Source organism: Spermophilus citellus (assembly GCF_964194105.1).
Source record: "Spermophilus citellus genome assembly, chromosome: 10".
Classification (NCBI taxonomy): Eukaryota; Metazoa; Chordata; class Mammalia; order Rodentia; family Sciuridae; genus Spermophilus; species Spermophilus citellus.
Genome location: NC_138197.1, coordinates 60,844,788 through 60,859,638, shown reverse-complemented (window position 1 = coordinate 60,859,638; position 14,851 = coordinate 60,844,788). Strand labels below are relative to the sequence as shown.

The window sequence follows — 14,851 nt, the reverse complement described above, 5'->3', positions numbered from 1 at the left end:
TTAGAGGTGTGGAACATAAATATATTTCTCTTAATAACATACTTATTTTAAAGTCCTCCTATGAATATTAAAAAATAAGTGTGTTAGGAACTAAAATATACAAACTGCAATTTGAATTCTGCCTTAACCATGACTGTTCAATATGGGATTATTTGCATGCTAGTTTGAGAATTCCCATTTCTTTTCAGAAAGAAAATGTTTGATTCAATAGCATCTGTGTCATTATCATGAATTCCCTTCTTATTGGCAGTGGGTTTTTATACAAAGAGGATGTCAGGATTTGAGATGCAAAATATTACTATTGCAGTTTCCAAAGTTTTTGCTATTTTAAGACCCAAAGGAAACCCAGAGCAAAGAGCAGAGCATAAGCAGCAGCCATAGTGCGCAAAGGCTGGTGAGGTTAGCACAGCCTTCCCTTGAGCCCTCAAGAAGGGCCAGCTTCATGTTGCCATGGAAAGAGAAGCCGATCAGCATGGACATGGAAAGTGAGCATGAGAAGATCTCTGACCAAATCTAATCCTGATGCTGACAACCTGCTGACTCGTCTCTCTCCACAGAGCCACACATGGCTCTGTGACTTCTATCTTCTGAAATGAATTAATGTGGCATTTTTACATGATTAACCAGAAAACTGAAGTATCCTTAGTCCATGATTCACAAATGACGGAATAACTCTGGATTCCAAATCCCTTAGTAATAACTCTTACATGCACCACCTTTTCTGACTATGGAAGGCCATGAGATCAAAATACTAGATACCCACCACTAATATGCAGCGATACTTAAGACACACATGCCCACATTAAAAATATTCCTACCACGGAGAGTTATGATTAAGGTATCTTATATACATTGATTAAAAATATAACTGAAATTTTCTATAAATGAAGAACTACTGACTGGCCATCTTCATCTCCAATCTTCTCATGTAAACTGTTTTGGTACATAAGGAGATTATTTAGTGCCCAGCATGCGGCCTCCTGGATTTGGGGAAGGAAAAAAAAAAGAAACTCATCAAAATATAAATTATCAAAAAACACAATTTTGTATAAGTATGATATTTGTGAGAACCCAACCTGCACATGTTTGTTCTTCCTATGCCACGTTAAGGCTCGGTAACAGGCTTCCAGCCAGAACCATTTATCTTCTCCCTCCTCTTCATCATTGTCTGGATTCCTTTCTTCTAAGTCTTGATTTAAGAAAATGGTCTCAGCTTGAAAAAATTTTAAAAATAATATATGTATTTCATGTGCATAAAATTCAATGACAGTATGAATAACCAAATTGAAGTCCATATTTTGAAATGTTGACAACAGAGAGAGGTGTTCTTCAGTGGCAGCCTTTGTTAAACATAAAACACTTTTTAAGATATTACACACCTCAGAACATTGCCATCCCACATACATAGAAGAAAACATGAGGAAGTGGTTACCATAAAATCCAATAGAGTAGAAATAAAGTAGAGGAGGATTATTTAAGATTAGCCACATAATCAAACAACACCCCCATATAAATTAAGACACCTAGTTGATGAGCACAGAAAAGCATTTAATGCTTTCTCCTCTGCGTGTGGTCCTCTGACCATTGTGATCAACATTATAATGTCAACAGTCAACCTCAGATGCACCCATGAGAATTTCCTTTTGGGGGCTGGGGTGGCAGCTCAGTGGTAGAGCGCTTGCCTAGTGTGCACAAGGCCCTGGATTTGATCTCCAGCACTGAAGAGGAAAAGGGAAAAAATAAAATTTCCTTTGGGTAAAGTTACTTACTGAGAAGTGCTAAGCAGCTGAGTGCTGAGATCTGTAATGCTGCGTTCTTTGGATACCACTGCACAGCTTTCACCACAAATTCATGCACCTCGTTTAATACCAGGATATTAAAAAAATTACCTACAAGTTAAATGACACATTAGCTAAATTCTCATCCATGGAACTTAAATTGCCTTACACAATATAACAGAATTCAAATCAATAAGTTTAAGTAGTGATGAATGTATTAGTGCCATTAAGAAGCTTAATACGATTGAGAAAAAGGCTGAAAAAATTCATATGTGGTCATTTAATTATCTTGGATAAGGGAAGTAACTGAGCAAAAAATAATGATACAAAAGTTTGGTTTATGATATATTTGTGTTCTTTGACTCGTCCCATCATCAGCACATAAAAACAAGATGTCCATTATATACTGCACTACAATACAATATTCATTGTACAATTTTCCTGTCTTCTAAAAGAGAGAAGTTAAAAAAAAAAACTCTCCCTCTTCATTAAATTATTTTATAAAATACCCTCACCAGAAGGGATACTGCTCAGAAAAACCATTGGCACACTTACCACTTCTTGATCTCATCTATGATCATCTTTGAAAACAAAACATAAATTATTTCATCACCTCTAACTCACCCATTCTAAGAAATTTAACAAAACATCCAAAAATATAAGTTCTTATGATGATAGAATTTATGTTGTATTCCAAAAACATGTGACTCTTTTTGTTTCTCTTGTCACTCACTAACAACCAGGAGTACTATTTATCTGTAAGTACAATTCAGTGATCCCTGAGACACAATGCAAAATGGAAAAGATCCTGTATGAGGAAAAAGCCCGAAATCTAAACTAAATGTCAATCAATGGCCTCAGAATCAGAAGGCAGTTCAACCCGGGAATAGCTCCCCCATCAAGACCTTCCTATGTAAGTCTCTTGTCCACATTCATTCACTAAGCACACATACCCCAGTCCTCAGTGATCCTGAGCCTTGGGGAGTCATTTCAGAAAGATTCTCTTCTACTTTTACCAGCTTGTCTAAACTTGGGTTGTTTCCATCAGCTGTTTTCCCCTGTTATTATGGCCATGTCACTGCCAGCAGATACTTGACCATGGGCCAACTGTGTAGCTCTGGGCAAATACCAGTAAGATGGGCCTTACTGATGTTGAGACAACGTAAATGGAAAAGCATGAAAAACTGCATAAGGCCCTTAAATACATCAAACCCATAATTAGATGAAATAATTTGAAAAAAAAAATGTTAAATATATGTAGACTTTGGATTTTTATTTTAATCATGAAGAAAAAGTTTTATTCAGCTTCTTTTGAAACAATATCAGGAATAATAAGGCCTCTAGTTACTAAATGAAACAAATAATCTCTTAATGAAAGTCAAAAAACACCCTTATCTGACAGGAGCAATGGCACATGCCTATAATCCAGCAGCTCGGGTGACTGAGGCAGGAAGATTATGAGTTCAAAGCCAGCCTCAGCAAAAAGCGAGGCACTAAGCAACTCAATAAGATCCTGTCTCTAAATAAAATACAAAGAAATAAAACTGGAGATGTGGCTCACTGGTCAAGTGCACCTGAATTCAATCTCTAGTACCACTCACCCACCCACCCTCCCAAATCACCCTTAAGATTAATTTGATGGCTTTTTATTTTTTAAAAACAAATTAAAGAATAATATAAAAATTGAATATGACATGTACATTCTTTAGTTTATTTAATTCAAATAATATAATAATTATTGATTATTATATTATTTATTATATTATTGGAATTATTACCAATAATTCCAATAATACAATAAATAACCAAGAATTTTAATATTTTTGTTGATGCATTTTAATTATACAAAATGGTGGGATTCATCTTGGCATATTCACATATATATAAAAACACAATCTGATCAATTTCACGCCCTAATACTACCCCTCCCCTACCCTCCCTCTTCGCTCCCCTATGCCCCACCCCTTCTCTCTACCCTTCTATTTTCATGGTGTTCCTTTTTTTCCCTCTAGGTTTCACATATAAGGGGAAACATAATACTTTTCTGAGACTGGCTTATTTCACTCAAAATTATGGTCCCTAGTTTCACCTACTTTCCTGCAAATGATGTAACTTTGTTCTTCATAATCAAGTAAAACTCCATGATTACATGGTCTACATTTTATTTATCCATTCATCTAGGCAACTGACACTTAGGATGATTCCATAAATTGTTTATTGTGAATTAAGCTGTGATAAACATGGGTATAAATCTATCTCTACAGTATGCTGACTTTCATTCTTATGGTTAAATAGCAGAGAGTACTATAGCTGGGTCATATAGTAGCTGTATTTTTAATTTCTTGAGGACCCTTCATATTTGTTTTTATAGCAATTGTACTATCCTGCCAACAGTATATAAGAATTCCCTCCCACCTACCACCCACCCCCAAACCATCCTCTGGCCATCATACACCTTTTTAGGAGTCAAGTATCATTTCCCTAAGCTTGAAAACAAAACCACTTCTTCCTCTTGCTCATTTCAAGAGATAAAAGTGAACTCACACTTTTAATGTAATATTTGCAGGTTAAAACTTGACTGTGGAAAGTTATAAAACATATAATACAACTAAACTTTAGTGTACTGCTGTAACAGCTAGTTTTAAGAAATAAACTTTTGAGTTAGGTGAAAATGTTCACAGATATCAGCCAGTTTGTACAACTGTGTTCCTTTATGAAAATATAATATTTTAAGCTAGTGAATGGCTGATACATTTTAGAAGGAATGTTTTGTTGTTGTTGTTTTAAATTTTTTAATTTAAACTCAATCTATGCCTAACTAAAACAATGAAAATTATAATACTTATGGGGTACCATGTGATATTTTAAAATATGTAGACATTGGATAATATTTAATAAATCAGAGTCAACCTATATATCTCTTCAAACATGTATCATTTCCTTATGGTGAAACTATCTGAACCCATTTCCTCTAATTTTTTGAAGTACACAGGACACTATCATTATCTGCAATCAACCCACTGTTCAGTAGCACACCAGAACTTCTCTTTGCCATCTAACTTAGTGCCATCTGTGGCAAGCAAATGCACAAGCTAGAATAGCCCTGCAGAAAAGATTGCTGGAACCACAATTCCTCATTTCTTCCATTCTCCTACTCTCCCAGTCACTAGTAACCACAGAAGGCATGCAAAAATTTCAGCCTGATTTCACTCTTTACTGGCTACATGATCTCAGATTAGATTCAAAGACTTGCTGAACCACAGGTGCTCATGTATAAATGTGGAGCATCCTAGCATCCTATCTCCTAGGATTGTTTCTTGAATTTAAAAAATATATATGTATGTATGTATGAAACTACTTTGGAAGCTCTGAAAGAAATGGATAAATATTAAGACATCTTCATTGTATCTTATAGTTTTTTATAAAATAGCATTAAATAAATGCTTATTTATCATTGAAATACCAAACTAAAGGGTTGCATATGAAACAGAATTCAATCTTTAAATATTCCCTTTCACTCAGTCTATCTAGAAGTATATCCAATGTCAAAATCAATTTCTAAATTATACAAAGGATATAATCATAGCTCCAGAAGTGAAATTTTAAGTTGCTATAATGAAAATTAGTTTTTTTCAAATAAATTATGACTTCTTTCCCAAAGTTGTAGTGACTAAAAGCTAAATGCCTATAATAATAATCCTGATTTTGCACAAAATCGTTTTGAGAAAAGGTCATCAGAACCAATTTCCAGCAGTAGATAATTCTACCTTATTATTTACCAACCACCCAATTTTTAATGCAAAATTCTACTCACAAAAATACCAAGGAAATCTCCAAGGTGTGTGTGTGTTGGGGTGGAGGATGGTGGACAGGTAGAGGGGAGTAATTCAAAAAGGAGTTGAAACAAGAACCATGAGCAGCAAGCAAATGCAAGAGCTAGAAGCCCTGTGTGAAATATGGATTCTGGCACTGCAATGGATGGACAAGCCTCAAACTTGGTCCAAGGTAAGACAGCACAGCCAGAACCTCCTGTATTAAGCCTGGCTCTTAACCAGATCATAGCCTGCTTTCTTTTTTTTATTTTTAACTTGTTTTTGTTAGTTTTGTTTTATTTTGTTTTCTTCTTCTTTTTGGTGGTGGAGATTGACATCAGGGCCTCTTGCATGCTCAACAGGTGTTTCATACTGAGCTACACCCAAGCCCTAGAAGAAAATTTCTTAACTTGATTAAATCTATCTGTCATAAAACAAATTAAGGTTTAAAAAATTTTTAAAAAGTAGCCTAGCACAGTGGCACATGCCTGTGATCCCAGTGGCTCTGGAGGCTGAAGCAGGAGGATCACAAGTTCAAAACCAGCTTCAGCAAAAATAAAGTGCTAAGTAACTGAGTGAGACCCTGTCTCTAAAGAAAAATACAAAGTTGGACTGGGGATGTGGCTCAGTGGTCAAGTGCCCCTGAGTTCACTCCCCAGTACCTCCCCCAAAAAAGTAAAAAAGTAAACTTTGTAATGCATTATTCTGGATGACAGAATATTAGAAACTTTCTCCTTAAAATCAAAAGCAAGATGAGGATACCTACCATCACTGCCTCCAGTTAATACCATACAAGTGGTTTGAGTATTGAAAGAAGACAGGAAATGAAAATAAAGACATACATAATGAGTGGGAAGAAAGAACTCAAACCATTATTATTCACAAATTATAAAACTGCTATATAGACAACCTAAGAACATTTACAAACAAGTTATCAGAATCAATAAGAGTTAGAAAGGCAGGTAGGATCAATATACAAAGAATCACTTCCCTTTCTTCAAGCAAATACAATCCAAAAAGATAATTTTAAAAGGGAAACCACTTATAAAAATAGCAAACAGTAAGGTACCTAAATATAACTAACAAAGACAAGCCTGGAAGAAATTACAATGTAAGGATGTCAGTTATTCTTAAATTGATCCATACTTTTGGTGCAATTCCAGTCAAAATCCCCTTAGAATTTTGAACTGGATAAATTAATTCTAAAATTTGTACAGAGAGAAAATGTCAATATGTGCATCCAAAAGAATGTGTGGTGATGTGACCCTTTCAGAGTTCAGGTCTTATAGAGCTACAGTAATTTAAGCCATGTAATATGGATCCAGACAGATCTACTTAGCCAGTGCAACATTACAGCAGGAACAGAAACACATATATACCATCTGTATGCCACACCACTGGGAAATAGGTGAGCCCTATGCTACACTGTGCTGAGATGGTGACCAGCTCTCCATATTAAAACAAGAAAAAAGGGGAATTGAATTTTTGCAAGAAAACAATTATAGTCCTTCAACATTTTAATGAGAAAAGTTTAGGGAAAATATTGAATATATTGATTAGCTTGAGGAAAAGTTGCTTTGTGACTTATCCTCTTTTTTCAAGAAGATGCACGAAAGAGGATAAGTCACAAAGCAACTAATTATTAAATTTAACTATCCTATAAAACCACCATAAAGATGGTGAAAAGATAAGCCACAAATTAAGAGAAAATATTTCCAATACATATAATCAACAATCAAAACATAATCCAGAATCTGTGAATTAATTTTTTTAAAAATGTCCTATGAAAAATCAATTTAAAAAAGTCAGGTGTGATGGTGCACACCTGTTATACCAGCAGCTCAGGAGGCTAAGGCAGGATTGCAAGTTTAAGCCAGCTTCAGCAACTTAAGAAGACCCTGTCTCAAAATCAAAATGGGTAGGAATGTGGTTCAGTGGTTAAGCACCTCTGGGTTCAATCTCTAGCATACATACAAAAGAAAAAAAAAGAATAAAAAATAGATTTCATATTTCACAAAGTAGGAAGAAGCATCTAGACAGCAAAGAAATATTTGAAAAAATATTTGTCCTGTATTATCATAAAACAAAAAAATCCAGACATCCATAGATGGAAAAATGGAAAAATAAATTATGGTATGTACACATAATAGAATACTACATACAACTACATGAAAAATATTTATGATTCTTATAAACATAGTATAAATTTTTTAAAATTGTAGAAGGCAGCATACAGTATGATTCCATTTGGATGATAGGTGGAAAAAAATTAAATACATTAACAATTTGGCTTAGGAAAACATGCAAATGCAATAAAACTATATTTAGAAAGCAAAAAAAAAATGATAAATACAAAATCATGGAGAGTGTTAACCTTTACAGAGAAAGCAAGGATAGGAGGGAGATTTTTCCAGTCCTGGTAAATGTGCTAATACTCAAGGCAGCTGGTGAGTTCTTTGCTTTATGCTTCATATTTTCTGCATAAGTAGATATCAATTGTCGCATTAATGTATTTTAAATATAGTACTAGCAATAAAACACTCCTATAGGATCACTTCTTCAAAAAACAAATTAATAATACTCTTAAATTTCATACATTTTACCACTTCTTTTGAAATTCCCTCTAAGCATGGCATTAGCAATTCATAAAATAACAATTTGCTACTTTACAACATGTCCATCCAATGCTATTAATATACTGCTCATTCATCAACATACGATGCACACATGCTATATGTACTTACAACATAAGGATTGTGAGAATAAATTAAGAGTCATAACTCACCTAATGTAAGCCTATACAGCAAACAGCAACTCACTTCTTGAATTTTTTCATGGACAGGGAATGCTTTCATGGCTTCCACCACAATATTGTAGCACCTGACATTGCCACTCATGAGGACTTCTACATTGTTGCCTAAATTTAAATAAACCATAATTACAAATAGAGGAACACTTTCTCCTTTCAGATACGCATAAAACCACATTTTAGACTATAAATATATGGCAGCAGAATTACTACATTTCCAAATTTAAATATCATGTCCTATCCAACAGCTATAAAAAAATACTATGCAGTTCACTGTTAATATTCATGGGAAGGAGGACTCATCTTTGGCATTAAGGAAAAATTGCTTTAGTCCTATTTCTTGGCTTAAAATTTTAAGACCAGAGGAGGGGAGAGGGAAGGGAATGGTTATGTTTTTATGTAAGCCACATAAAATGGCCACATTTTTAAACAAATTAATTTGAAGGCTTATTTCCTAATGAGGACATTGTCATATGGTTTTTGCTTTGTTTCTTTTCCTCATGTCACACAAGGAAAATCAAGATTAAGTCCCATAGTAGAACAGCTAAAAGCAAAGGTGATCTATTTCCCCCTTTCCAGAATGGCCAGTGCAGAAGGCAGGACAACTAACTTCCCTGAAAGTCCTAGATAGACTGGGGAGGCAGTGGAGGTGGTAGTGGGGAAGGGGAGGAGAGCAGTAAGACATTTAACTGTATGATAAAGGGACAAACCTAAGAGAAACAGAAAGTAAAGAAAAAAGCCACTTGGAAAGACTATTAATCAGTAAAGAGAGTGAATTATGAAACTAACGCAGAGAAAACATTTCTATCTTAGAAAGAAATGTTGACTGTTCACTGAGAAAAAAAAAGAATCTGTAAGCAAAACTTTTTTTTTGTCAACATAGGTAAAACTGGTTTCTAAAATAATATATTTCAATGTTTAAATTACATTTAAAAACAACAAATACTTTTAAAATGCATTTAAAAATGAAAGAAAACAGCCTCTTAAAACAATTAACTACTTTGACGTAGAACAAGCAGATGTGATTTGCTCTATGATCAAAAGGCAGAAGTCTTTAGTTCGGAACAAGTATTTAAAACTCTTGATATCTTCATTTTTATCTGCTCTTTCTTTGACCTTTACATCATGAATCAACATATTTGAACTAGAGTTATGTCATATGTGGGTGGAAAACAATGAATTCCAAAAGCAACCAGCACAAAATAAATAAATAAGTGAATAAATATAGCTCAGGAAAAGTGCAATGATGAATATATTCAGTTTGTTGGCAGTGATGACTGGGACAAATGTAAAAGTATGGTCATTCTCTGTTATTATTATTCAGTGTTATTCTCTTTCAAGTGCTTAATATCCTGTGAGTGAGAAAATCTGTGTGATTTTATAAACACCACAAAGAAATGGTATGCATTCACAAGGACATTTGGTGTTGACCCTGCTACACTGACGTTTCACATCTTCAGATGGCCAAACTGATTTCCATATCTGAAACCATATAGGAATGTTATCTACAATATGTGACATCATGCATATAAAATCAATATTGTGTAATAATGTTGTCGATGTTTGTATGACATATATTACAAACCAGGAACTATTCTGCATTCTTTATCTTATTTACCTCATTTAATTTTCAAAACTTTACATGTGGGAGAATAAAAATATTACTAGATAAATGCATATGTACATCCTTATAAACCCACACAGATAGTACATGAAATATGATTATATGTTATTATGTTATTGTGCACTTGCAAAACAAAGCAGAATCTGAAGCATATTTTAGCTCATTAGTATTCATTGGTTGCATACACAACAAATGAATTTCTTTGGATTTGTGATTTTTTTGTGTGAAAGAAATGGTTAAATTTCAAAGCACACTAAAATGCTAACCAAGAACTATATTAAGGTTCAAACTCCTTCATGTAGCTTTTCAGTCCTACATAACCCTTCTCCAGGTCTGCAGCCTCATCCATTTACCACGCCCTTCTCCTGCCACCATTAGCAAAACTCGAACACATCACTGGAAACATGCATGCATACTCACACACATGTGTGCAAGCACTCATAAATCCGTGGTTTAGTGAGCCACTTTTATTTTTTGGAAAGCTCTGTGCTTACTCTTGCTCCAGAATCTTTACACTCACAATGCCCACTGCCTGGACCCTTGGCCTGCATTTGCACTTCACCTTACTCCTCCCTATAAACAAAACTCTTATCATTCAAGACTCTTCGAAGAGATCTTGACTCATTCTGTATTTACTCTCATAACCCTAGGTACTTCTGCCACTACTTCCCTTGTAATGCTGCAATCACCTAGGTACTTACCTGCATCCCTCATTGTACACTGAACTCTGAAAAAGCAAAGAATATGTTCATATTTTCCACTACTGTTTCCCCAATACCAAGCCCAGAGTCAGCTGCAATCGTTTCAATAAATAAAACTTAATCAAATAAATAAATAAATGAGTTTAGACCCACAACACTAAATAACAAAAATATTTTCAAAACACATTCAGAATGGAGAGATAATGTAATTTTCACAGGCTACTTACAGGGAATTGCTAAGGAATGTAAACAATGTAATACATGAAGCACAATTTCCTCTTCACCTTTAAAATTCTTTAATGCACTCAACAATATTATATAATCCTTGTTCTCAACAAATTCAATGAGTTGTTCCTCAGACACTAAAACATGAAGGACAAAAAATATCAAATAAAATTTTAAATGATATAAAAGTTTAGTTACTCAACAATATATTCATAATAGTTGTATGAGGCATGGCAAATACAATATACTTAAGTAAAAATGTGTTTCTGCAAGATGCCTCCCTAAGAATTTTATAACAAGAGAATTATTTGCATAAAAATAATTTTATTTTGACCTGTATTAGTTATATCAAATTTTTAATTGCAAAGGTGATATTCATCAAACAGTTTTCAAAAAATCAAAATCATTTACAATTCATCTGGAAGAGTCTATAGAGAAAACCAGCCAGTACCAATAAAGATGCCAACTAGAAATGAACATTTTATGCCACTTAAAATTGAGGGGTTAATAGTAATCTATAGAAGGGCAGCTCGTCTAAATGTGTCAGTTCAAAAGGCGTGAACTTTAGCAAATGACAAGTAATTAAACTTCAAAATATTCTCCCTTAATGGTTTTCCTTCAGAAATCAAAAATTATCATCATTAATTCTCATAATTTAAGTCTTTAGATCAAGTCACTGAGTTCCATTTGGAGTCATGCTATTAGCTCAGAACCTCAAAACCATATATAAGTTTGTTGAGCTTGAGATGTGCACCAACAAAAGTGTTATAAATGTACCACTCTTTGTGATGAACATTCATTCTTTTTCAGTTTTATTCTTATGTGACCCTATAATATAATGTGAAATTGGTTAGATTCTTTTAATAAATGAAAGGTAGCATGGAATTTTTTTCATGTCATTGAGGAGTTTCCATAGCATTTTTTCCCAAACTTTGGAAATTAAACTTATTAACTAACTTTTCAAAAAAAAATAACTTTATTAGCTAAATTAATTGAGTCTTGGGAAACTTGATACTCCTGGAAAATTCTGAACTTTTTCTTCATTACATTTACAATCATAATACTCGGGACACTGCTGATCTTTCTATTGAGTGAGATATTTTTTCTTTTCAACATTCCCTAGTCCATCTTCAAGTGTCATGGTAGGGCCCCTAACACTTGTGAGAGTGATGACAGCCCTTCTTCTGAGAATAAGAATGTGTTCCTATACTGCAACACTGAAGATTACAGGCCCTGTAGGATGACAGAACCTGAAACTTTATCCTCCCAGTTCCTATCAAAAGCATAGTTGTGAGATATAACATGTATAGCAGATTGCTTGGAAGACAGAGTTCTTTCAATCTGTGTTCACAGTAAACTATCTTCTCTACCAAGCATGCTCACTGAAAAGCTGGGTCCCACGTTCAGACTGTTCTGACTCTTGACAAAGTCACTGAAATACACTTTGTGTTCCTTGAAAAATGTGTACACTTTATCATCTCATCCAGGGACACCTGTGGGGGTGGGGTTACTCCCAGGACTTCTATGAGAAAAATAACAAACTTATTTTTCTATAACTTTCCCTTTATCAATTTTCTTATCCTTTTTTTGTCTCTAATGAATTATAATTATGTACAAGCTGTTTAAGTAACATCTGGAATAAGACAGGGAATTAAATGATATCAGAAACTTTATCCCATTTCTGGAGCTGCCAGATATTAAAGTGGTAAACTGGTATTGGCAACAGGGCCTGCATAAAGCATTCATTCTTATGTGAAGCCCTAGCAGAGCTGGTTCCAATAATGATGTAAAAGGGACTCTCACAAGACAGTAATAGCTGAACCGTGCTGCAACTAGCTATGTGTCCTCCGGCAAGTTGCTCATTTCTCTGACCCATTTCTTCATCAAGACAGAGGAAGGACTAAACAAAGGTTCCAACCAACTCTGAAATTGCATGATAATCTGTTATCAATATCAGTGCCATGCTATAAAATACACATTGCTCTGTGTCCTAAGGGACAATTTATGAACCCTGGTTTATTATCCAGAGTCTTTATCAATTTTTAAGATCTTGGGTGATGACTCATCATAAACCCAAGTTAACCTATGCTTGATTCATGGTTTTATATTTTTCTTTATTAGCACCCATGCAATCTGGTTTTTAAAGTGAACATTCTGCCTTGCTATACAATGGAATGAAAGTGTACTAATACTGTATGGTTTATAGTCCAAGAATGACATTCACATCACAGAAACAAGCAGTATTTCTGATTAACCCTATTATTCACCCTTGACAGACAACTCATTTATTAATAAATAGTATGATTTAGATACCTTTTTCTTATCATAATTATATCATACTTTTCCCATAATGAGCCTTTTTTTCTTATATATATTTCAAAATAAAGATTTTTGAAATTTTTAAATACCTCTTTCAAACAGCACATGTAAAGCTTTGCATCCAAGTTTCTGGACTTCATCATTGGCTGAAAATGTACGCATGGCATCAAAAATTAACAAGAAAATATCACTCTCTTCTTCCAATATCATCAAAGTGATTTTACCTATGAAGAGAAGGAAATGAGCTCAAGTGAAGAGCTGCTTCAGCAGTTGTGGTAATTTTTACATAAGGAATATGAATGGTACATTTTACATAGACCATTTAACTCTCTGAACTGTCAGGGCACCCCAAACCTAGACTACTTCTGTACCCTTTCTTCATAAGTGATATTATCATAGAGTAGTTTTCACAAAAGAAAACATCCAGTCATGTTCCATTCTACATCTGTCTTTCATTCTCTCTCTAACCAACTAATTAAATCATTATTAAGCCCTTCAAGTGTGATCTCCTAAATAAAAAAACTCTTTTTGAACAAGACCTCATCACTCCTATCATGTACCTCACCATATCTCACCTAAAATGCAAAAACATTTGCTTAATTGCTCTGCATGGCCCAAACCCCTACCCAATTAGTTTATTCCCCGCATTATATTTCTAAAACCAATGTGATTCTGTAAATCCTTTGTTGACATTTGCTAAGGCTTTCTTTTTATTCCCTAACATGACAAACACGATTCTTCCCAAAACTACTACATGGATCTCATCAGCCCCATGTTCTTCCATGCCTTTTCTCAACTCCAAATATGTTGAATTGCTTGCTTAATACTAACGTTCTTTTTTTTTTTTTTAAAGAGAGAGTGAGGGCTGGGGATGTGGCTCAAGCGGTAGCGCGCTCGCCTGGCATGCGTGCAGCCCGGGTTCGATCCTCAGCACCACATACCAACAAAGATGTTGTGTCCGCCGAGAACTAAAAAATAAATATTAAAAATTCTCTCTCTCTCTCTCTCTCTCCCCTCTCTCACTCTCTCTTTAAAAAAAAAAAAAAAAAGAGAGAGTGAGAGAGAGAATTTTTTTTAATATTTATTTTTTAGTTCTCGGCGGACACAACATCTTTGTTGGTATGTGGTGCTGAGGATCGAACCCGGACCGCACGCATGCCAGGCGAGCGCGCTACTGCTTGAGCCACATCCCCAGCCCCCTAACCTTCTTTTTAATATCCCTTTGAACGTGCTCAGTTGCATGAAATACTCTTGTTCTTTTCTATACCAAAACTATTATTGCCATGATTTAAGAAATAACACAAATAACACCTATAGGGCAGTAAAAATAATGGTACTGGAATAGGAGTGGCAGTAATAAACATTTTTACAGCATAAATGTGTCAGTCACTGGTTGAAGCACTTCCTTATACATGCTTAATCACCACTATGATCCCATCAGGTAGGCCCAATGCCCATTTTAAAGATCAGAAAACTGAGGCACACGCAACTCAAGAACTCTACTCAAGGTCCAACAACTGATAAGAGGCAGAGATGGATAAAAATTTAAACAGGTCATGTCCATGCCCTTATGTCCTGCAAGC

The 14,851-nt window shown here is 34.6% G+C and overlaps 1 protein-coding gene across 5 annotated transcripts in view; it reads right to left on the bottom strand.

Moving 5' to 3' along the window:
- LRRK2 (leucine rich repeat kinase 2) overlaps positions 1-14,851 on the bottom strand; it is a 136,462-nt gene that overhangs the window by 111,043 nt on the left and 10,568 nt on the right. For 4 of the 5 annotated variants that reach the window (XR_014024011.1, XR_014024012.1, XR_014024013.1 and 1 more), the window contains exons 5-10: positions 13,358-13,492; positions 10,952-11,086; positions 8,376-8,507; positions 1,770-1,889; positions 1,077-1,213; positions 901-980 (exon numbers count right to left, since the gene is read on the bottom strand). Coding sequence is in view for 1 of the 5 variants with exons in the window: in XM_081309432.1 (XP_081165558.1) it covers positions 901-980; positions 1,077-1,213; positions 1,770-1,889; positions 8,376-8,507; positions 10,952-11,086; positions 13,358-13,492 (739 nt within the window). In the remaining 4 variants the exon portion in view is untranslated. The remainder of the gene's footprint in view (positions 1-900; positions 981-1,076; positions 1,214-1,769; positions 1,890-8,375; positions 8,508-10,951; positions 11,087-13,357; positions 13,493-14,851) is intronic. The other variant, XR_014024010.1, reaches the window with a different exon arrangement.